This window comes from Pseudopipra pipra, chromosome 7, assembly GCF_036250125.1.
Source record: "Pseudopipra pipra isolate bDixPip1 chromosome 7, bDixPip1.hap1, whole genome shotgun sequence".
Lineage (NCBI taxonomy): Eukaryota > Metazoa > Chordata > Aves > Passeriformes > Pipridae > Pseudopipra > Pseudopipra pipra.
The window spans coordinates 27,910,455-27,934,476 of record NC_087555.1 but is presented as its reverse complement, the minus strand read 5'-3'; the positions used below and the strand labels follow the sequence as shown (position 1 = coordinate 27,934,476).

Genomic DNA, 24,022 nt, shown 5'->3' with positions numbered 1-24,022 from the left:
AAAAAAAGAAAACCTGCCTTCCCATCCTGTTCTTTTTTATCCAATTACTGCAGAATGTAAAATGAATAAATTCTCATGGGAGGAGAGACCAGATTTGGGTCTTTCCTCTTTGAACTAGCTGTCCTACCTGCTGGGGAAGAGTGAAGGTTGTTAATTTGCCTTGCCTTGATGGAAGAATGGAGTTGAATTTAGGATCTCCCTTGCTTTATGTGACTGCTTTACAGTATGGGCTAGTTGCAAAAGGTGAGTGGTACTGCTGTTTCCACTTGTTCTTCCTGCCATTTTGTATAGTAATCCCATTTACATGTTCTGAGAGTGCAGCTGCCTGGTCAGGGACGCCCTAAAGCCTGTTTGTGTCTGTAGCCTGGTTTTGAATACAGCACAGTCTATTTGGGAAATGGCAGGACACCGCTGTGTAGCCGTAGATGTCTCAGCTTGGGCACCCAAGCACTTGGCAGGTGAGATACTAAAAGGTGCAAGAGTGCCATGCAGGGTGGTGTTTAAGAAGATAAATTTTGTGTAAGTTTAAACTAGTGGGTTTAGGTTCTTTGACAGTGGCTGGAGAGATGTCATCCTCCTGCTTCTCTTGGGATGGGAGTGCCTATCTGTCTTAGGTGACAGATGATTTTTTTCAAAGTAGACACAACTTATGACACAGTTACATTAGGCAGGATGGACATCTTGCCACTGGCTCTAATAAAGATGTCACTGGAGGCAAAAGATGTGAATTCTCAGAGTCGGTCACCGCTCGATAGAGCCTTCTGCAGATCTGTTAATGAACATCGCCAAGCATATCCTGGCAGTCATTCCCAGCACACTCCAGTGGTGCTGGCTGTCAAATGTGACCTCATTAACATAAGGGTTTGCTCTACTTTCATTTCAGGTCGTCAGAGCTGCCGAAGAAGCTGCTTCCACGCTGGCGAGTTCCATCCACCCTGAGCAGTGCATCAAGGTGCTTTGCCCCATCATTCAGACTGCAGATTATCCAATTAACTTGGCTGCCATCAAAATGCAGACAAAAGTCATTGAGAGGATTTCCAAGGAATCGTTGCATCAGCTCCTACCTGATATCATTCCTGGGTTGTTACAGGTACAGAATCCTATGTCACTGCTCCTGAGCACAAACAAAATTGAGTAATTTGTTAGGTCTGTGACCTAAGAGAAAATGATGGACTCTCTGGAGCCAGATTTTGGTAAATTAAAATTTTAAACCCTTAATTTTTGGTAAATTAACGTTTTTGTATTTGAGTTTTTTGATGTTTTTAGTGTTAAGGAAAAGAAAACTCAGGGTCCTATGTGTATATTCCACAGTTAGATGACTTGGCCTGAGTCCTAAATAAGCCAGTAGCAGCCGTGTAATAAATGTGAGAGTAGGGGTTAACAACATTTTATGCTGTCTCTGTACATCTTGTAGTCCCCTTGAATTCTGCTGAGCTGTTCTGTGCTTTGATGGTGCTTTGCAGTTGAATTTGAATCCCAGCAGGCAGGCTGCTCCTTTCTTCTTGCCTCTCTGAAACTACCCGCTGACTTCATTCAGCCTCTTTTTCATAACCCTCTCAGGCTGGGTGGGGAGCTGTTTTTGTCAGGGCTAGGGCTTGGTTTTACATTGTGAATTTAGTTTTGAGCACTGGCTGTAGCATGTTGTCTTCTGGTTCACTGCACAAGCAGCTGGTGGTGCCAGCGGTTGGGATGAGGCTGCAAGCAAGAAGAAAAATAAGGGAAGTGGCAGTGAAGGAGGAAAGAGATTATGTGTGTCTATGGGGGAGAGATTGTTACAGTAACAAATCAGTCAGTGTGAAAGGGAAGACATGTTTGTGTGGGTAAGACTTCCATGGAGAACTGGGATAAAGAAGCCTTTGGGGTGAGCATAAAATGTTGGAAGGACAAGAGCAAAGTCAGAAATTCCCCTTATGCATCCTAGTATTCATCTCAATTTTGTAGTGTCAGCTCTTGCAATTCTTTTCTTAATTATCAGCTTCCGGGAATTGGACAATTCTGTATTGATCTAAACTTTTGTTGTAAAATGGTTTTAGCCATAATTGTTGGAGACAACATGAACAGTGAAGCTTTGCTGCACTGGAAAAGTTTGGGAGCAGCATGTCTTTAAAAAGGCTGTTATGTCTTCTTAAATTGCTTCCATGTCTCTAAATGGTTCTTGTTTCAGAGCCTAGTTTGTCAGTGATATTTCCTTACTTTAGAAACTCATAGTGATCGAAGAACTCTACTCCTTACATTTGGGAAGTATTTTGGGATCCTGGCTGAAGGTCTGTGTGTGGAGAGTATCACCTTTATGCTTGTTTCCCACGCTGAGGGTACTGCAAGAGCGGTGAACAGGCAAGGAGTGTCAGACAGCAGGAGTATGAGCACAAGTGTGCAGCTCCACAGCCTGGAGTGGGGGATCTCTGGGAAAGAACAGGGCTTGGCAGGGAAGAGCTGTGGTGCTTGTCCTGGTCCTGATGAGGAGCCCTGGCTCCCTCGGAGCCTGGGGGATGAAGCTGAGCTGCAAGGGACTCTCCCATGCACTGCCTCTCAATACTCTCAGGCCACAGAGAACTTTGAGCCTATATCATCTCCTGAGTGAACACTGCAACTGGCGAGCTGCTAAATTAAATGCCAGGAGAAGAAGCAGCTGCTGCCTCGCAGCAATTTGGCAGATGGAGAGGTGGGGTGACAGTCCCACTGGCACAGACAGAGCAGGCTCTGCCAACCCAGTGCCCACCAGGATGCAGTCCTCTCAGGCCTCAGCACCACATGGATCTGCCTGCCCCCATGGGAGCAATTTGGGATGCACATGTAAGAATAATCCCAGGCCCACAGGGAGACTTGAGGTCAAGGAGAGGCAGCTGATGGATTTGGGAGCCTTTGGGTCAGGACCCACAGGGACCCTGCTTCCCAGCTGTCCTCCCAGCAGTGGATTGTGTTCCTCTGCTGTGGGCCTGGCTTCAACCTTTTCTCTACCTCGATCTTCAATAGCTTGCTGTTTCTCTGAGCTCAGTGAGGTCTTCTGCTTCTCTAGCCCAGTGCTTTGTGGGATTTCAGACTGTCATTTTGGGCTGTACTTTGGCCCTGCAGCTAGAACAGCACAGCTATGCTGCATCCCTCCTCTGGCTTTCCTGGCAGAGATCACCCGGCATCCGGAGGAGCCAGCATCCCATAGGCTAAAGTGATGTCTGTGTTTCTCATGGGATGGCTGCTGAGTGATGAATCTTTGCCCAAGTTTGGGACTGATGTCACCAGCTGCTCAGCGACCTGGTGGCTGGCCTAAGCTCTGCTCAAGCTGCCAGAGATCAGCACACATGCAGGGGTCTTTCAGCATTTTCTTTCCTGTGGTATTTCCTACCTGATAGGTAGGCTCCTCTCCAGGAAGCCCTGGCCATCCAGGATAGCACATGGTTGCCTGAACCGAACACGGAAGTGTGTATATCTGACAGATTCCCAAGCTCATGTTAGGAAACTGTGTGTTTAACATTAAATAACATTAAATTGTTATTTAATGCTGTAAATAACAAGATATTAATAACCTAGGACAGGTAAGTAATAACAGAAGGAGCAGATAGAATGTACTGGGTGATTGCATTCTCTTGCTCTTCAAGTATTCAGGTAGCAAACTGTTACGTTAAGCAGGACCTTTCTGTTGATATGTCAGTAGAAAGGCCAACCACATTTACAAAATGGACATCAGCTCTGTAGTATATTGCTCAGGAAGGATGTTGGGGAGTGCTGTTTGTCTTCTGACCCTTTTGTCTTGTTTCCTAGGGCTATGATAACACAGAGAGCAGTGTCCGTAAAGCCAGCGTGTTTTGCCTAGTGGCAATTTATTCAGTAATTGGAGAAGAACTGAAACCTCATCTCGCACAACTCACAGGAAGCAAGGTACAGGAGTAATGTGTGTCTGATGTTTTGATACTGCAAGCTGTTCTGCTGGCTATTACTAGCTGCAAGAAAAGTGGTTTCACTGCAGCTCTGGGTCAAGTTCCCTGTACTCTTGTTAAATTTTATCTCACCCTGACAAATACCGCTAGAGCAGCACAACACTTCAGCAGTGTGAGCATTTGAAATCCCACTAAGAAAATTTTGATGGGGTTCAGAGATTGGTTTCATTTGATCCTTGATTTAACTGCAAGCTGCCACTGAGCAGGTCCTTCCCACTCCAGCCATGTTTGCCTTGCCCCTTTGGTGTTGCATCCAGGGGCGACTGTGCAGTGTGTTGGATCAGCTGCTGCTCTGGCTGAAAACCAGATCTGCAATACAAATTAAATACCTTTCAGTCTGCCCTGTGGCTACACAGGTAACCTGGTGCAGAGAGTGATGGGAATGCATGGCAGGGATGGTGGGAGAGCAGGCCCTCTCAGCAGCATGTTTTGATTAGGGCTGGTAGACATGCAGGTAAAGCTTCACTCTTAATAGCACTGCACATGGGTCCCTTTTCTTCTGGGACAACAGCAAGCTCAAGTGGCCCTTCAAAGGACTTTGTGCCCTGGAGTCAGGCTAGCTGCAAAATTCAGATTCTGATCTGATGCTGCAAGTGAAACCAAGCCCTTAATTCAGTTCTGTCCTTCAGACAAGAGCTGGCCTTTTGTGTTGAAGCGAGTGGTGTTCACTTGCTTTTCAGAGCTGCTTGAGAAGCCATCATAAAATTTTTTTCTCCTGTCTGAAGTCATCATACACAAGATTTCTATGTAATTTTAAGATGAATTCTGTATTTTTTGTTTCTGAAATAGATCTCTGTATGTGAATAGCTATTTAGATCAGAGGGCTTCATTCTGTCATTTTGAAGCAATAATTTCTTTCATTGGTAGGAAGTGTGATGTAGGGCAAAACAACCTGAGACTGAGACACTTGGATTTTATTTTTGTGTTGAGTTGTCTTGTCCTTAAACAAATTACTTGTGCCTCCAAATTGCTCTGGAAAGAGACAGCTATGGGTGCTGAGGTTTGCCTCATTACATTTGGGCTGTTAGGAAATTCCCCTATAAAATGTTGTAGAGGCTTTATTATCCCAGTATCCTTGGTGCCATGGACTTACTCCACCACATAACTAACTATAAACATGTGAGTAATTCTTCTGGGTTTATGCAGACTGCCTGCACGTCTAAAGTTAAATGTGAGCATGAGTCATTACAGGATCTGGAGTTAGGGTGGCAAGGCAGAAAAAGAAAACAAACCCATGGAAAGGAAGTATATAGCCATAATAACTGCAGTTTTACTAGATGTACCAAGTTAGTGAAGATACAATGTCGTTGAAAATGAACATTTTATAAAGCACAGAGAGTTCAAGGTGTTTCCTAGGAGGGACCTATGGCTCTTGGATCACCAGTGTGCCTGCAATCCTACTGACCTCTGTGGGAATCCTGCTTGACCTAATCAGGCTGCAGGATTGAGTCTGTGAACTGCTTGCTGGCTGCTGAAGTGAAATGCAAGTGATTTTTCTAAATCCCATTAAATGTGTCTGTAACTTCAGTTGGACTGGGCATACCCTCCTGCCTCTGTTCTGAAATATGGTCAGTTTTGCTTCTGTTTTTTTGCCAGTGCCCAGTGTCAACTCACTCAAAACTGAGCTCACCACAGAATGCGAGTTTTTAGATTTGCAGTCAGTTTGTACCCACCTGTTTTTCCTGGCATTTTCTCCTGATGTTTGTTTGTTTCTTTCAGATGAAGCTACTAAACTTGTATATAAAGAGGGCCCAGACCACCAACAGCAACAGCAGTTCCTCTTCAGATGTTTCAACGCACAGTTAATGGAGATATGTGGACATATGTGTAGACTTAGAAGCAATCAACGGTGCCTCTCAGAGACCTTTCTGCTACTCTTCACCGGCACGCTCCATCTGCTTAAGGAGGCCATGCAGATATTTATTGCAATCAGTATTTTAGTCCCTTAAAAGCTTTTATGTAGAATCTTACTGGTATTGAATGTAAAGGAAGCAAGGTCTGTGTTGCAGTCTTCATTAAAAGTGAACAACAGGAAACCATACTTAAACATATTGGTATAGCCTGCTGAAATCTCAGAAGTATGTTTAAGTTAGCGTTCCAACACTGAGTCCAAGAACCTGGACACATGTAAAAGTCAAACAAATCTTGTTGGTTTAGTTTATCCCGTTTTGGTTTCTGTGTGCTAGTTACCTGCTCTCTCCCCGCAGCCATTCTGGCTAGGTTCTCCTCTTCTTATAAGTCTTGTGTTCCTGTTTTGTGCTCCCTGTTGCAGCTTGCCTGACTTGCAGGGCTCTTCATGGGGAGATCTTTGCAGATGTGGCTGTGATTTCAGCCTCAGATGCTTTAATACTGAGAGATACCAAGTGAGTAATGAAAAAGTAGGTTCTTTATAAACACCTGAGTTTTTGTACATAGTTCTGACAGACCCTGGATGGGCTGATCTCTCTCCAGCCAGCTGTGCTGTGCGTAACAGCTGGGATTTTGCTCCTTTCATTGACTGTGTAAATATTTCTCCCCTCTCAACCCATTTGGCTCTTTCATATGCTTAAAAGACTCTCCAGGTTACTTCTTACTCCCCAAAGGGAACCTGAGACCCAGTTCTGGGACTGATGTCTGCGAATAGGATGGTGGAGTTAGGTGGGTGGGGATTGGGTTAGGCTCTGTGTGTGTTCATGGGTGGACGGTGGGAGCTGGCAGAGCTGTACCTCAGTGCCAGATGTTTTTCTTGAAGTCTGTAGCATCAAAGGGCTGATCTACTGCTCTGACTGACCCACTGGTGCTGGGTGGTGAGTGGCTTTGTCCCCACAGCTCCTTTGTGCTTTGGGCAAAATGTTCATCCCAGAGGACAGAAAGGGTGTCTGAATCTGAGCAGAAATACCACATGGAAGCACCTCTGAACCAGCTGGGACAGTGCTGGTTGCCTGCCACAGCCCCTCCTGTGCCTGAAGACCCTGCAGTGCTGTTAACTACACTTAGAAGCCTCCTCCTTCCTGGCCATCCCAACACATAGGCCTGCAGGGTGCTCTGCATTTCGGAGCAGTGCAGAGGGCCCTTGCTGGGCACTGCTGTCAGCAGGGTGCTCTGGGTGAGGGTGCAGCAGGGCAAATCCTTTTGCAGCCTGATGACACAGACCAGGTCAGAGGCAAACCAGCAGTAGTCAAATAACATTCAGCACCACCCTTTCCCAAATAAAGACCCTTCTGTTTGCAAAGGGGGAGCTCCCCCTGGCTCTGCCTGTAACCAGGGAAAGTAGGATGTTGCTGATTAGTGCTGTGTTTGGCCCTGGCCTGGATCCTGGCTGATGGGCATGCCCACCCCAAACCTGCAGCAGATCACAACTGGGTTTTGTCCCCAGTGCCAGTGATGCAAGAGGATGGTGGACATGCAGCTTACGGCTGCAGCTGTGGTGATGGATGTATGTTCCCTGGCTGCTCTCAGTGCCTTGGAGTTTCTCCAGCTTCCTCCATTTCCACTTTGGGGAGCTGAAGGGACACCTTGGGAACATACTGAGAACATGAGACTTTCCATTACTGCAGCAGGGAAGGGTAAAGCCCCTTCCATCAGTTCATCCCTCTGTGTCTCAGCCCCATCCCTGAGGAGCTATGCTGGGAGCTGATGCTTGGTGCCAGCTCCTCTCCCAGTACTTATCTCAGGAGGGATTGGGCTGGTGAGGACTATGTGATATTTGGCTGCAAAGCTTGTTGGTCCCTTTTCTTGCTCACATGAGAGCAGAGAAGGTGACCACCTCCTGATTTATACATGTCCAGGCCTTTTCTGGCTGCAGGGCTAGTTCCCTCATCTTTCCCAACAACTAATACTATGGCAGGAGAAACTGTGTGCAGTCCTGGTGTGTGGGATTCTGCAGGCTCAGAAAAGCCATCCTCAGTAAAGGAAGGATTGGCTGCTCCATAGTTTGTGTCTCCCTTTCTGTGGACCATTTCTTTTCAACATCTTTCAATATGCTTGTCAGAATGCTCTTTTTAAAATTTTTTTGAATTATTCAAATTTTATTTTAACACAAATTTATTTTTCCTTTTGAGGAAATATTCAGCTGACTTGTTGGCAGCAGTTAGCTGTCTTGTTTGAATTTTTAGTAGTGGGTTAGGCTTTTTGGGGGTGTTTTTGTTTTTTTTTTTAATTTGTACTTCTAACTGCTTAGTATTTATGCCTTTCTTTCTCCCCATCTCAGTTCAGCATCTTCTGTTCCAGTTCTGGGGTTCAGAAGGTCAGCACAGTTGACCAGGTGGTGTTAGTCCCTCCCAGCTGTGATGGAGCTTGGTCCATCATTGTTTGCTGTTTGTTGGTTTGGTGGGTTTTTTTTTTTCTTTGAATGGCACACTGTAGCAAATCTCCAGGAATTGAATTCCTTTTCAAATGATTTTATATATTTTATAAAATCCTGTTAGTATGCACTGAGAGTGAATGCACTGTAACGTCCCTGACATGACACCTCAGTCGGAGTTGACAGCTCGTCCTTGCAAAGGTGTGTGACCTGCTGCAGGCAGCGACCAGCCTGCGCTCTCCGATGTCATTGGCACCCCTGGGGCTGCACATGGTAGAATCAGGCCTTACTTTCTGAATCAAATTCAGTTCTGTTTGTCAACAGATGCTCATTAATGTGCTACTTAATTTCGTTATGTGAGTCAGTCGAGGACTGTCCATCCTTTGAGTACTCTAGAAGTGTGTTATACCTGTATACAGTAGGGAGCATTCTGCTTTAGGTATTTATAAATCATTGCGTATAATGTACATAGTAAAGTTGTTTAGTATGTTGAACATGACCCAATTTTTATTTTGTGTTTCCTTTGAAGTACTCAAAGGGCTAGCTCTGAATGTCACCTATCTGATCTCCAGTTTTGACTTCAACAAGCTGTACAATCATTTTGTTTTCTCTTCAGCAAGCATAAAGGTCTCTCTGGCTACAAATCACAGTGTCCACGCAGGCTTGCAGAGGAAGGTCTGCATGCTGCAGTGTCTCACCGCACCGGTGAAGCTTGTGTTCACGTTCTCCTGGCAGTAGCCACCTACTGCAGCTGCCTTTTTTTTTTTCTTGCTGCCCATTATGCAGGGCTTCAATTTTTCGTAACCTTTAAAAAAAAATACAAAAAAAAAAAGGAAAAAAAAAAGAGGTTAGAAAAAAAAGGAAAAAAGTGTATTTTCTTTGCCCACCATGCTTTAAAAATCTGAATGGGAGAAAACTCTCAGCAGACAGCAGCTCTTGGCTGCAAGGTTGCCGAAATCTCAGATGTGGATGTTTTTTCTGCCATTGGCTGCACCAGTGCTCCGTGGGCATGGGCAAATACAGGCTCCATCCGCCCCACAGGTCTACGTACTGTAGTTCTCATGTAGTTCAGAAATATCGAGGCATGTGGCTTTCTTAAGGTACACTATGTGTGCTTGCCTGGATTACAATACAATACAAGACTGTCTTTTTAATGCTTATTACTAGCTTACCAATAACCTGTATAAGTAATGTAACTTGCATCTTTGTCATCAAAACCTTTTCTCCCCACCCCTTTATTTATCAAGCATAATATTACATATTAAGGGACAGAAAACTAGACCTTTGTAGTATACACAGGACGTTGCTAACAATGTTTTAAATGGGAAGTAAAAAACGCTCTGAAAAATGCCAGCCATGAGAAATGACTTTGTTGGCACCGTGTTCATGCGCATGTATTTTTTTCTATTTTTTCCGCTTTTGTCATGTTACATCCATATCTGTATTTATATCTTATTTGTTTCACTTTTGAGTGTATCATGGCAATTGTACAGATGTTTTTTGTTAACATTTACGTGATAGAATTTGCTAAAAAAAAAAAATTAAAATAAAACCTTTTGAGTTTGCCCTAGAATAAGTGGAAGTTGGGTGTCTTCTTGCGGGAGAAATATTAAAGTAGATTCATTATCCATCACAGCTCCTCACTCCAGCCTGTGCTTCTAAACGATTTGGCCTTATACCTGCCCTTCTGTGTTTTCATGTATTAGAGAGCATGTGGTGGGCTGGCTGTTTCCTACGGGCACCAGTCTATGAGTGCCAGTGCGACTGGCAGGCAGTCAATTTTTGGATGCTAGTCTTGGGAAGTCATGATTTTAGGGGATACTTGTGACATTGCAAACTGGAAAGCCATTTACTGTTTGAGAGCTGATGGTTGTACAAAGGCGTGGAACTCAAGGAGTAAGGGCTTCAAAAGATGCCTGTGTTCTGAGGCTTGTGAAGAGAACAGCAGAGGTTTTAAAATATATGGCAGTGGAAATTTGGGTGATGAAGTGTTTGGGGAAGTGAAGGGGTGCTGGGAACTGCACAGGTCTCTGTGCCTGGTACCAAATAAATGGAGAAGAACTTGAGTTTGAATTGTCTGAGGAACCTGAGCGCTCAAGCGCTCAGCTCAAGCAACACACAACAACTTGTGTGTTGCCCTGGGGGAATAACAACTCATCACAACTTAAAAACCCGTAGTGAAGCTGTGCTCTACACTAATGAAATCAGACCCCGGAGGTATGACTTTTACCTTGATGATCTGATCAAGGTAAAAGGTCCTCAAACACTTTGTGGTGGGTGCAAGGAAGCCAGGAGAGCATGGGAGATTCAGATTTTGTATGGGAGGCTTTTGGTGTGACTATTCCTAGGCAGAGAAATACATGCAAGTGTCATAGTGCATAAGCACCAGCAGGACACAGTGGATCTGGCCATGCTGGATAAGGCACTGCTAGTTAAACTGTCCTCTCACCCTCTGCAGGAAGGTTATTTGATCTGTCCTTTTTACTCTCTATCTTATTACTGGGCTAGAGCAAGTTTGAAAATGTTTTGGGGTTGTTTCAGACAAGCAATAGTCTTGTTTAGCTCAGACCCATCACAACATCAGCAGCCCCCACTGATGGTGCCTTTGCCCTGGCACTCCTGGCTGTCACCCAGTCACCATGCCAGCCCAGGGACCCTGCTGCATTGAGATTCAGGGGCTGGACTGGGAGTGAGGAGCAGTGATGGCTCTCCCTGCTGCCAATGGACCATTTTGCCCCTGTGGTGACAGTGTGTTTTTTGACTCTGCTGTGTGCCAAAGCATTAGGAGGGAGGGTTCAGCCTTGCCCAGTGACCCTGGCTTCTTCCCAGAGCACATTCCATGTGTTTTCTCAAGCAGTGCCAGGTACCTGGGGTTATAAGAATGGGAAGAGAGAATGAACAGTGTAGTACCTCATCTGGGCCTTGTAAAACTCCAGAAGCTGGCCTAAATTAGCCTTACAGTCCTGAGGGGTTTGGAAAAGCTCTGAAGGCATAGTAAATGTTGTGTTAGGCAACCTAAGCTGGGGAGCTGGATTTCACTGACACGTGCTTAAAATGGTCAGTCCTTTCCAAACCATTTGCAGGAGCTGAGGAGAGGGACATCCCACAGATGCAGAAGTAGGTCATTCTGGCAGTTTGTGCAAGACTCATGCAGAAGCCTGTCTGCATGGGTGGAGGTCTCCCTGCCCTCAGGAGCACCAGGCAGCATGGGTTGGATCAGAGGAGGCTGGGCACTCGCCTTCCTCACTTCTGGAGCACAACTCTCCATACCCGGCAACTGGATTTTACCAGGTCCTTGTGCTGTTGCTCAGGTTATATGACATAAGGCCAGGATGGAGCTGTGGTTGGCTTATTGCCAACCATTGCCAGATGCACAGAGCTCCCTTGGAGAAGTTTTCTTCTCCCAGCAATGGCTCATGCCTCCAGGCACTCACTGTCCAGATCTGACCACCTGTTGATCTCCTTGGAAAATACACAAATATGGGCCTTGGTGCCAAGACTTGCACATTTGGGAGTGCCAGCACAGGTCACTGCACTTTGCTGCAGGGAGGAGCATGGCAGAAGGCAAAAGTTTTGGGGAATGCAATTGAAATACAGGAGCAGAAGAAAATAATGTTCTCAGTCTCCTGGCTCCTGTGATGGGGAACTTGTGGGTGATGCAATGGTTGTCTTGGGCACAACAATCACGAAATAATGGAGTCTCAGAGAAGTAAGGAGGGGAGTCAGCAGAATGGCTGCCTTGGTCTTCCAGAGGGCAGACTTCGATCTGTTCAGGAGACTGACTGACAGAGTCCTTTGGGAGGCAGTTCTGAGGGGTAAAGGAGTCCAGGAGGGCTGGACATGCTTCGAGAAGGAAATCTTACAGGTGCAGGAATAGGCTGTCCCTGTGTGCCGAAAGAGGAGCCAGTGCGGAAGAAGACTGACTTGGCTGGACAGAGCTTTGGGGTGGAGCTCAGGAAAAAGAGGAGAGTTTGTGACCTTTGGAAAAAGGAGCAGCAACTCAGGAGAACTACAGAGATGTTGTAAGGTTATGCAGGGAGAAAATTTGTGGGGCCAAACCCCAACTAGAACTTAATCTGGCTACTGCTGTACCAGACAATTAACAACAGCCAGAGGAGGCAGCACTACAGGCTGAGAGCAGGCTGGAAAGCTGCAGAGCAGAAAAGGACCTGTGAGTGCTGGTAAACATCCAGCTGAGCCACCAGTGTGCCCAGGTGGCCAAGAAGGCCAGTGTCATCGTGGCTTGTATCAGCAATAGTGTGACCAGCAGGACCAGGGCACTGATTGTTCCCCTGTACCAGGCATCGGTGAGGCTACACCTTGAATCCTGTGTTTTGGGCCTCTGCCCCCAGGAAGGACATTGAGGTGCTGGAGTGTGTCCAGAGATGGGCAATGGAGCTGGTGAAGACTCTGGAACATAAGTACTACATGGAGTGGCTGAGGGAGCTGTGAGTATTCAGTCTGGAGAAAAAAGGCTCAGGGGAGACCTTATCGCTCTCTATGACCAGCTGAAAGGAGGTTGTAGTGAGGCGTTCTCTCCTCCCGAGTAACAAGTGATGGGACAAGGGCCTTAGGTTACACCAAGGGAGGTTTACATAAGAGATTAGGAAAAACACTTTCATGGAAAGGCTTGTCAAGCATTGGAACAGGCTGCCCAAGGAAGTGGCTGAGTCACACTGGAGGTATTTAAAATACATAGATGTGTCACTTATGGACATAGTTTTGTGGTGGACTTGGCAGTGCTGGGTTAGCAGTTGGACTTTATGATCTTAGGGGTCTTTTCCAACCTAAATGATTCTACGGATTTTGATGTGTTCTTTAAGGGTGAGACTGCAGCGCATTGACAAGGGGGTGCTTGTTTATTGAGCCACCTGAAAGTATCTGTTCCTTGTAGCTACTTTGTCACTAAGTCCCTTGGTGTCCTCAGCCACATGATTGCTCTGCAGATGGAGAACAAGGAATGGCTGTAATCCTTGGCTCAGAGGGTTTTGGGCTCACCCCTACAGTGGACTGGAGCTGCTGCCAGCCATTAAAGGTAGTTAGCAGATTCCTGGCAAGTCTGAAGGTTTGTTCGAAGCACTTGCAGCCTGTTCTCAATTTATTTCTCTGTCCTGAAGAGTTTGAGCTGCTGCTGATTTCTTCACAACACACCACTTCAATCCCCCTCAAATGATTTTGTGACCCCCTTCCCTCTCACTGAAGGATGAGCTAAGGCACAGCTCAGGGCACGTCAGCAGAGTTGCACTCCTGGACCAGGTGCCTTTTACCCAGTTTGCCCCAATTAAAGAGTAAGATGTTTTGGGTAAAACCTCCTGAGAAAGTGCAGCTCAGTCGATCATTGGAACTTAAGTTAAATAATTCCACTGCTTCTGATTGTGCAACCCAACTGCTTGCTTGTGCAACCCTCGTTTACCCTCCCCAAGCAAATATCACACACCGCTCTCTTCCCTTTACCAACCCAACGCATTTTTCCTGCTTTGCCTTTTCATAGGCTTCCATGAAGTATGGGAAGGGCCATCCTCAGTGACCACACCCCAGCCCTGGCAGGAGCCTGCTGGGAGGAGGCTCAGCACAGAAATGCATTAGCACTGACCTCGTTGGAGGAGAAGGCAGACAGTAAGTTGCCATCCCCTGCTGTGATGGTAAAAAAAGTCCTGCAAAGCTTTAGGGAAGCTGCTGGGGTAGCAGGGGCATGGAAGTCAACCTGAACATGAGGCTGGGATGGAGGGGGTCTCTTGCCAGCAGAGATTGGATGTCTGTGTGCTTGTTTAGGTCCAGAGAAAGGCCATCTCATTGTGATCTCCACTCATGGATCCATCTGTGGGTAACACAGGATTATAGCCAATATGTGCATGTGACATGGGCTGAAGAAGGTTGTTTCAGTAGCAGGGTCAGTATCTGAGTGCCCAGCTGTCCACAACTTTCCTCTGCCAGGACAATGGCAGGATGATGACACCACTGCATCTGTTGTGCCCCCCTGGGCCGCTGCAGCACAGGACATGCTTATATGTTTCAGGTTCTCCCTGGGGATCTAACTGCAGCCAAAGGCTTGGGAAATGCTGGCCTGTTAATCCCAAGGCCCTTACACAACATTACTCCGCTCTCCATGCCACTTTGTCATAACTTGGCATGTACCGAAACAGGCCCAGCAAAGCTATTGCTTTCCAAAAAATGGCTATTTATATCCAAACTCCAATGCCAACCTATTAACCAGGAGCCAGTTACTCCTCTTGCTGCATGGCACAAGGCCAGTGGGAATGGTTGCCTGTCCCTTGGGGCAGGCAAGATGCACAAGGGGTTCAACCCACTGAGGGACCCAGGGCCAGAGGGCTCAGCAGGAGACAGTTCTGGGGTGCAGTGAAAAGGCAAGAGCTTGTTTGGGAACAGAGGAGACTGAGAGAAGCTGAGCAGACAGCAGAGAGGACAGCGAGGGCAGTGTAAACCAGACCGAGCTAACGCAGGGCCGGGGGGATTACAGGGTGCCAGGGAAGCTGCTCACAAACACATCGGGGACAAAGCAGCCCTCCAGAGCTGAGGGGTAATGAGTAATTAATGAGGAGAGGGATGAAATTCATAATGACTCAAAAATGTCCAAGATAATGAACTCCTTTTCTTTAAATCCACCTTTAACAAGAAAGCTAAGGGAAAGGATTTAGATCAATTAAGAAGAAAAGAAAAGCAAACTTGTAAAAATAGCTATTGACACAAGCAAGCAGGAGAACAGCTGGAAAGTCTTTCCATGGCAGTGTATAAAACAACTGTGAATGGCATAAAGACACCCATAAGTGACAGCAGGTAGAGAGCAGACAAAGGGGAGCTTCAGAATGCTTTTAACAGATACTGTGAATGTGGCAGGGGACTGATGGCAGTGTCTGTCTGTCCTCTTGCTGATGAGCTCTGGGGAGACCATGGTGGGGAGCAGCAGGAGGTAGGGATCACAATCCACTCCTGTGGGATGCAGCAGCCCTCCATGAGCATCAGCAACCACCACTGGGCAATGGATATGCAGTGGCCCTCAAAGCAATGGCCCCCATCACCTTCAGACCTATCAAAACTCAGGGGAGACAAAAGAGGCTGAAAACACTGGAGCTGCTCCTAAACCAGGTTCATTACCTCACTATTAGAAGAAATATTTTTGTGTCTCTCTGTCTGCCATGCAGTAGGAGTCTGGGATATTCTTTTCCTTGTCCTGGTGACCCAACTTCTTAATATCCATAACCCTCATCTCCCTCCCTTGCTGAGGTGTAACCCCTGTAAGTTATGTTGTGCCTGGACCTGTCTCCTGCTCCCTCCTTGGGTCCCTGGCACCGGGTTTCTCCTGCTTCCCCTGTGCCAAAATGTTCCCTCATGACACAGGCTGGGGCTGGCTCAGCATTTCTGGGTGGGTTGGTGCTTGGGGCCAAAAGGGTTAAACGAATCACCCTGTCACAGGGGCAGTTTTTTGACTGCCGGTCTATAAATAGGAGCTGGGTTTCTAATCTACTTGCCACTCGTTTCCACTCCCTGCCAGTTTTTTCCTGCTTTTTCCTGCAAGGAGGTACCTGCAACTGCTACAGTTTGCAGCCCTGCAGACACTGCTGGGAGAGAGAGAGAAGCAGCTGAGTCCTGCCTGATGAGACTCATCTGCAAGTCGTCCTCTAACCAGACTGGTTAAAAGACACAAAAAAAAAAAAAAAGAAAAAAAAAGAGAGGAGAGAAACCAAGCCTTTCTCTGGCAGGGGCTCCACAATCCTGGTCTGTGCTGAGTCCCCAGCCCAGTTTGACTCCTTGCCTTGCCCCTCCAGAGCCCCCTCAGAGCCATCCCCTTTTTGGGACAGGCGAAGCCCTGGTTCAAGTGCTGCAAGGTGATGTGGAAGACCCAGTTCTGCTCCCTGAGCGAAAGATCCTGCTGGAGAGGGAGCCGGGAGTAGCGACTGACAGCATTTTTGGTCTCTTGGCAAGTCTCCCATCTGCTGGCTACCTCTGAGCCTGGATCCCCTGCCCTATCTTCTCCATCTCTCCAACAGCACAAACAGCTCCATCCCTGCCGAGGGACAGGCTGTAAATCCTTGAGAAGGGTGTGAGGACTTGCTTGAAGAAGGGACTGGAGGTTTGCAGAGAAGGTTTGCAAAGAAAAGCCAGCTTCCCACTGGGATGGGGAAGACATGGACAAGTTGGAGCGTGGCCAGAGATTAGTGAGGACATGATGGCTCCCAGCAAGCTTGACCTGGGCTGGATAACAGGCAAAAGAAGGGGCTCAGGGAGACATGAAAGCAGCCCTCAAATACGCAAGAGAGAAATGCAGAGAGGGGATAATCTCTTCTCTGCCGATGGGGCAAGACATTTTGGGCTTAGCAAGACAAATTTAGATGATGAAAACTCTTTAATAGTTAGAGTGATAAAGTTAACTTTTTTCCAGGTCTAATTTTGACAAATGGATGATTTAATGAAGCATGTGAATAAAAGGGAGCCAGTGCCTGAATCCTTCTGTTGTGTTGACCTGTTGCATGTTGGTCCACTTAACCTGAAAACTCAGCTTGGACAAGCTCTTCTGTTATACAAGCTCTTCTGTTGATGGACAGTGAATAGACTGGAGTGGAACTGACAAAAAAGTGGGGTGGTTCATTGCATGGCTCCTTCTGAGCAGCCACACAGCCAGGTCAGGTGCATATCCCAGGGGGCTTTCCCTGTGTGCCCACCTCGAGCTTCAGTGCTGCAGACAGAAACTTTCCAAGGCTGCTGAGTCACTGAAATGGAAATGTTTTATCAAAAAATGTTGAGTTTGATAAAATTGCTAATGGGATCCTGCTGGCTCCCCTGACAGCTTGGCTCCACACCCTGCATTTGGAGTAGCTGCTGGCAGGGAGGTTAGTCCTTGCAGCTGAATAAGTGTGATGCTCGGGGCTCCCAGGGTGATAGCTCTGCTGAGGCTCTGGATGGGCTGTGCCAAGCCAGGACACCCTGCTGGCATCTGCAGCCCCACATCCCCCAGCACCCTGCCTTGCAACTGCCCCTAGTGCCTCTTGTGCCATGGGTTCTCCTCCATGGAATGTGTCTTGTTTCAGACCCTAAACTACCTTTTTTCCTCAAAATATTGATTTTTTTATTATTTAGTATTTTTTTAAGAGTGACAATTCAGCCTCTTGACCAGCTTCAGCTCTGCCTTGCAGACTGGCCTGAGCTAAGGATGCTGTACTGGAGACAGTTAAACAGTTTGCCCCCATCTGCACCCCAGCTCTTCTTGCCCTGGGAGGATGGGGAGCACTTACCCAGAGTGATAGCGGTAGTAATTTAGTCCCTGTCTTGCAACAGACCAGCTCTTCTGGTGAACAACAAGAAATACATGGAGGTAGTTATTTCTCATGCAGAGCCAACCCAGGTAAATAGAAAACTCCGGTTGCTCTTGCATTCCATTGATGCTGGAGGAGCACCACCAACCCAGCTTGGCTCCCAGTAGGCTTAGCCTGCACTGTGCTCATCTGAGCCCTCCCAGGCTCCCCACAGCTGGGGCTGAAGCTTTGGCCACGCTCTTCCTCTCTCAGTTGCACCCTCTCAGCTCTGTTGTGCGTCCTCCTGGGACCATAAAGGGCTCCTGGTGCCTCTTATATGTCACTGGTCAGTCTTTGTTCAACCCCAGTGAAAAGAGCATAATTAGGCATCTAATTCCTGAGTGCTGCCTGCAACATCCCTGTGAAAACTTCAAACCAGGCACCTGGAGCAGGCTGTTCAATCACAGCTGGACCCAGGCAATGCCCAGGTCCGCTGCTGCTGATATTTCATCATTCTCCAAAACCCCTTCTGACATCTCCAGTATCTGCTGCAATGGGGCCCCCTTTGCTCTGGGAGCACTTCTCCACTCGGATGCTGCTGCAACAAGTCCAGGCTGTTGGCCTCTGCTCCCAGTTTTAGCTGTAGGGAAGACCATCTCCTCACAGGATTTTGGTAGGTGCTTCTGGCAGCCTGTGCTGATGTGTGACCCTGGCCATCATCATGCAGCCTGGGTGAATACTGGTTTCACAATTTAGGGGTGTTTGCAAGACTTCTGCTGTTCACCAGTTCCCACAATTCTTGTTGCAGCTCCCTGTTTTATACCTGACTGCAGATGGTCCCTACTAAAGGATCATGGTGGGATCTGTCTCTGGAAGTTTAATGCAGCTTTAGAAGTCCCTGACAAGGAGCTTCTTCAACATGCTGGTAAGCCAAAACTGCTCCTGTCAGCTGGAGGCTGAGAACCAGGAGATTGTATCCTTCCTCTCCTGCTACTGAGAGGAGCCTGGGTTCTACTCCTGGCTAATCCTGAGTGTTCAGCAATAGGTGACAGATCCAGGGTTTCCTCTGGGACAAACCTTCACTAGTGGGAGGTGCGGACAGGACAGCCCTTTTTTGTTCCAAGTCAGCAGCTGAAATCCAAGCCTGTGCCAGAGGTAAGCAAATGCTTGGAGCAAGTGGGAGTGCTGGAAAGAGATCCCCAAAAGGGATCTTGGCTTAATTCTGATACCTCTGCAACCAGGGCAGAGTGCTTTGGCTCTCCAGTCTGTCTTCTGAGAGCAGTCAGGGTCACTGTGGTGAAGGGATGGAAGCTTCACTGTTGCTAGTTTAGAAAATCAAATTTCCTCTTAGTCACCTGGGAAGCCAGAATCCCCTCTTATTGCTCTGGGACATGCAGATTGGAGTACTCCCTTGAGAGCAGCACTCCTAGGATGTGGGAATGTCCTCTCAGTAGCATTTTGCCCTGCAATTGTTACCAGCACGTGGCTTCTCACTCCATTTTCTTTGGCTTTCGTCAATTGCCATGTTTTGGGCAACTGTTAAACATTAACTTAGATTTGTACTTAATAACTTGGTAGTGTGTTTGGAGCTCAGTGCACAGGGAGGGGACACACTCAACCCCCCTTCCCTGGCCTTGCCAAAGGTTTAGCGATGTCAAAGCAAGAGAGTCACTGAGTGCACACCATCGTTCATTGAGCACACACCTATGCTTGTCTGAAGGCTTAGTCAGGTATCCACCAAGTGTTGTTTTCATCCACCAAAAATCTTTGATTTCCTTGATTAACATAACTAGGAGGACCTTACTGATTTGAAAGCAGAGCGAAAAACATTCTCAGCAGAGATCAAAGCCCTGGAGGGGACCGGTATGTACAGGAATGGCATTAACAACTAATCCCCTCTAATCCAAGATGACATCCTTATCGCATGAGGGCATAAAATGTAATTAGACTTATATAGTGCTATCTCCAGAACACTAAGCAAATATTAACCAATCCATCTTCCCAGTGCTCCTGTGGGGACAGCCCAGTTACCCTGGCTGTGCAGGTGAAGAAACCAAGGCACGGGATGGTGCTCTAGCAAAGTCCCTTTCAGGAGAAGGCCATGCAAACCATGCACCCAGTAAAAAAAATTAGCAAAGCATTTATGACCACTGGGAGGTTTTTTGGGGACATGGAGCACATCTTCCTTCAAGGCTCATGTTATCAAGGGGGTGCTGTTTCTCCACACTTCCAGGATCCCTCCACAGCTGTTACATATCTGCAAGGAGTTAAAACACAGGTTCACATATGGGCTGCCTCTACTGTTAAAACATGTTTAAATTATATCCAACCATCCCTTCAGCTCTGCTTGTGTTAGGGTTTGTTTTCTAACCTTGCTTATGCCCAGGTTCACCCCATCTCACAGATGCTGCAGAATGCACCTTTGCCAGGGGGAGCATCCCCTTCCCTTGGCTCTCCAAGATTAATTGGCCCTGAGATGAGTAATGCAACTGATGGTCCTTGCCTGTGTGGAGTGATGCCCCTTCCTTTGGGATTAAAGCCAGTGTGCAGGTTTTAGAGCCTGAACTGATGTCTCTGTCAAGTGTATGTGGTGATGGGAAGGGAGCTCTGCCTCAACCCCTACCTGCTTGATGCCTTTCAGTGGCCAGTGGTGTTTCTTTCTTTGGAGTCTGATCCCCTTTGGGCAGTAGGACCATTTGCAGCAGTGGGGGATGTGATCCTCTTATCAGTGTTGGTTAGCGTTAGGTGCCCTTGACAAAGAGCTGCCTGTAATGGAGTAAGACACTTAAAAACAGCCACTGAATTTCTCAAGGCCTTGGGATAGGATTATATTTCTTGGGCTGGCAATGCTTTCTGCTTTAAAAACAGTTGGATGTATTTGAGTGTGAAGTATAATTTCCTGGGCTCGACCAGTCTTTGAAATCAAAGACACTCACCAAAAGGCTACTGTCATTTGAAGGACAAAAAGTTTAATAGGCTCCTCTTTGGTGATGTTGGTCCCTTGACTTGAGGACATCACCCTTGAAGCTCTGTCACAACGCACATTTATCAGAGGTCCCAGGAAGGGCGGTGTGGTGCAGGGTGAGGAGAGACAGTCACAGTGTCCTCCGGCGCTCCCTGGCTCTGGGTCACCTCTCCCCACTGTGAGCTGCTCCCACACCCTGCAGGAACCAGTCAGTGAATATATTGTTTTATTTTCCCCTAGAATACTGGAAATGAACTCACAGGTCTGTTTGCTTTATTAATAAAGTTCCAGATTTTCTGGAATAGAAAAGAAAATGCTGTCTGCAAAAAACATCAGCAAACTATTCCAGGAAGAAGAAGGGAAGGAATGCCATTGAGGCAGAAAGATGTGGAAGTGGTTCATGGAAAGCTGTTCAGACACTGATCTTTTTGGAGTTGAGACTATGCTGTACCCTCAGTGGTAGTCACACCTCACTGGGGTGATGGCAGAATCCATCCCCAGACCTCCCTTGGCTCCTTCCCTCCCTGCTTCCTGCACTGTGCTGGCACCACCAGTTGCATGGCCACACTGGGACTCAGATCTAGGACTGATCCATCCGAGAAGCAAACTCAAGCCTTTTTTTTTTTCTTATGAAGAAAGAACAGTTCCCAGTGGAAGCCTCTTGTCTCCTGGCACTCCTGGTGCAGGTGAAGGGAGAAATGCTGCATGTCCTGCAGTGGGTGGATGGAAGTGCACAGGGTAGGGCATTGCAGCTACCAGGGCAAGACTATGTCACTCTGGAACCCACAGCTGCTGAGAATTCAGTGCCACAGCAGTTTCTGCCTGCTGAGGAGCTGCTGCTGTGTTTACGATGGCCAAAAACCCCCTATACTAAGAGCTTGCCGTCTGACTGTGAGGCAGTTAAAACCCAGAAATGCCCAAATGTTAGCATGCTGCAGAGTAGGAAGCAATCTTTGTCCTTTTAGGCAGCTCACCTGACGCTGCTTTTCTAGCTTTATAATGCCACCAGTGAACTGCTGTAACATGTGTGACTTGGCCAATGCGTCCTCTAAAAGCCATTGAAAATGTTCCCTTTCCTTGCCTGAGGGCCCCTGGCTCCAGAGTCGCTGGGTTTCCTCCCTCTGCTTCTGGAGCTCAGGCTGCCCAGATTAAATCATGTATTGAAAAATTCCATAGCAGCTTCCGACCTCAATGAATAGCATATTCAAGGCCACTGGAAGGCTCTTGCATTATCTAGTTCAGTGGTTTTCAACCATTATTTTTATTTTTATTTCCAGTAGAGATGGGAATCCCCAAAAAGTCACATCTATAGCCAGCTGACCTGCTAAGTGCAATGACTTTTCACAGGAGTGGAAATAACACCAGGAGCAACCTGGGCTCTTACAGAGTCTCCAGGTCACTGACTGAAGTCTGCTGCAGCATGACCCTGTCATCCAGGAGAATCCATGGGATTGCATCTGCTGGCATCTCAATCACCAGAGGTGAGAGGCTGCAAAGACACTTCTTTGGTCACATTTATACATGCCTAGCTGAGCTGGAGCTGACAGAGATACACCTTCAGGCTGGATCAGACAAACAAGGGATGATCTACAGCAAAGGACAACCTACATTTAGGTTGAAACAAAGCCTCAGACCATTAAAGGGGTGATAGCAGGAGAATAAAGGTTGAAACTGGAGCCTTGAAGCACTCAGAGAGGGGCACTCTGATGACCCACAGAGGCAGGGTGGGATGGAGAGATGGAAAAAGGCAGTTGCTGTCAGCTCCAGGGTTCAAAAAGCAAATCCCAAAGCAGTGAGTGGTCACCAGCCATGGAAGGAGACCAGGATAAGGACTACAGAGCTGTGTCCCTTCCATTCTGTTTCACTGTGAGGGATCCTGAGCAGGCCCTGGATATACATGCTTTGGTGCCTGGATGATGGACACACACATTTCTTCTGGTTGTGAGTATGTGGGTGTGTGGTGTGTATGACAGGTGTGAGTGAAAATGGGTTTGTTTTTAAAATAAAATCCTCTTCCTGTCCTCCAAAATCTCATCTTGAGACTTGCTTGTCACCATTAACTAGCAGATGAGCATTTGAGTATTTCCTATAGTCCCTCTGCAGATTTCCCGCTGTGAGTAATGCTGATGCTCTCTGTCCTTACCCATGCCCTGTGCTCCTGTTTGGTTGTATTGAAACATTCTGGGGGTTTTTGTGTTGGGTTTTTTTTTTTTTTGGTTGTTTGTTTGGGTTTTCTGTTTGGTTGTTTGGTTTTTTGTTTTGTTGGTTTTTTTACTCTGAGCTTGGAGATTTGGCATCTCTCACCGTGTCTTCCCACTCTGTATCACTCAGGCAATCTTTGTATGTTCTTATAGTTAATAAAAATTTAAATTTTTTTGAGTGCTGCTAGAGAGACTTGTGGTGGTAAAGGTAATAATATTTGCAACTGAGAAGTCTGGCTAAGAAGTTACCTTTACTAAAAGCACATTTCTTTTGACTAAAAGGTGCCAGTCTGTTGGATTCCTCAGATTTGAGCAAGCTATTCCTGTTTCGTAAATATTATCACAATGTGGGGGTTTTTCTGGAATTCCTTGTGGATTCCAAGTCACATTGAACATTGGCACCAATGGTAAAGTCTGTTCTCCAATACAGTTTATGCTTGAATTGCTGGATTAAGACAACGTAATTTTACTCACTGCTAAGGTTAGAAAAGTCCAAACAAGAAACCTGCAGGAAGAAGAACTCAAGAATAATTTCATTTATGCTTTTGAAGAAAAAAAGCACAGAAGGCATGTATAATGATAAAATCAAAATACTAGGAGCTCCAAATAAATGGAGACTATTGAAAAGCAGCTATGAGGATTAGATATAAATCTGACTGCTTGCCACTACCAAGTGGCTTATGTCACTTTGGGTTTAGTCTGTTTATTCATCATAAAAATAACGGTGCTGTCTCACCAATAATAATCTCGGTGACTGCTACTGCTCACACCAGATGTTATGAGCCGGACGCTGCTAGAGGGGCTCAGCTTCCCCTTCAGTGCTACCACCTCCCTTCTGTTTGTGTTAAGTCCCTTCCCAAGAGATGTTTATAAATTGTGATCAAGTTTCTTAACCTTGTTTTGATAAATGAAAGCAGATGTTTGGCAGGATTCATCTGATTCCTCTCCAGTGTTTATAGACAGTGGGATTGCATTGGCACAGTTCAGGGAGTCTAGGACGCTGTGCATCCTATTCTAAACAAATGTTTACGTTAAGTCAAACGAAGAGGGCAGAGCTACACCTTGTAAGTAACTAAAACTACCACAGCCTTATTCTCCTATTTCACACTAGTATTTATATTTTTCATATCTTTAATCTGTCTACAATAACCTCTCTTCAAGACTGCAAATTTCTTTTACAATGGGCCACCTGTACCTATAGAATAAAACTCCTGATTGAGTTATTCTGTGATAACACAGTTGTTTAGCTGATGCCTTATAAACAGACATGTCAGGAGTGGCTATTCCATTCCCTGCTCAGGATCAGTTAAGAGCAAGTCCACATTGTATTTCAGTGTCAGAGGAACTCATGTCCTGGGATAAACCAGCAAAACTGTTTTATGGACAGAATAATG

General features: G+C 46.6%; 1 protein-coding gene across 38 annotated transcripts in view; it reads left to right on the top strand.

The window, feature by feature from the left end:
- CLASP1 (cytoplasmic linker associated protein 1) overlaps positions 1-9,790 on the top strand; it is a 174,313-nt gene extending 164,523 nt beyond the window's left edge. For all 38 annotated transcript variants that reach the window (XM_064661379.1, XM_064661380.1, XM_064661381.1 and 35 more), the window contains 3 exons: positions 884-1,090; positions 3,757-3,873; positions 5,652-9,790. In XM_064661379.1, the coding sequence (XP_064517449.1) occupies positions 884-1,090; positions 3,757-3,873; positions 5,652-5,738 (411 nt within the window). In that variant the 3' untranslated portion in view covers positions 5,739-9,790. The remainder of the gene's footprint in view (positions 1-883; positions 1,091-3,756; positions 3,874-5,651) is intronic.
- Positions 9,791-24,022: the final 14,232 nt, after the last annotated feature.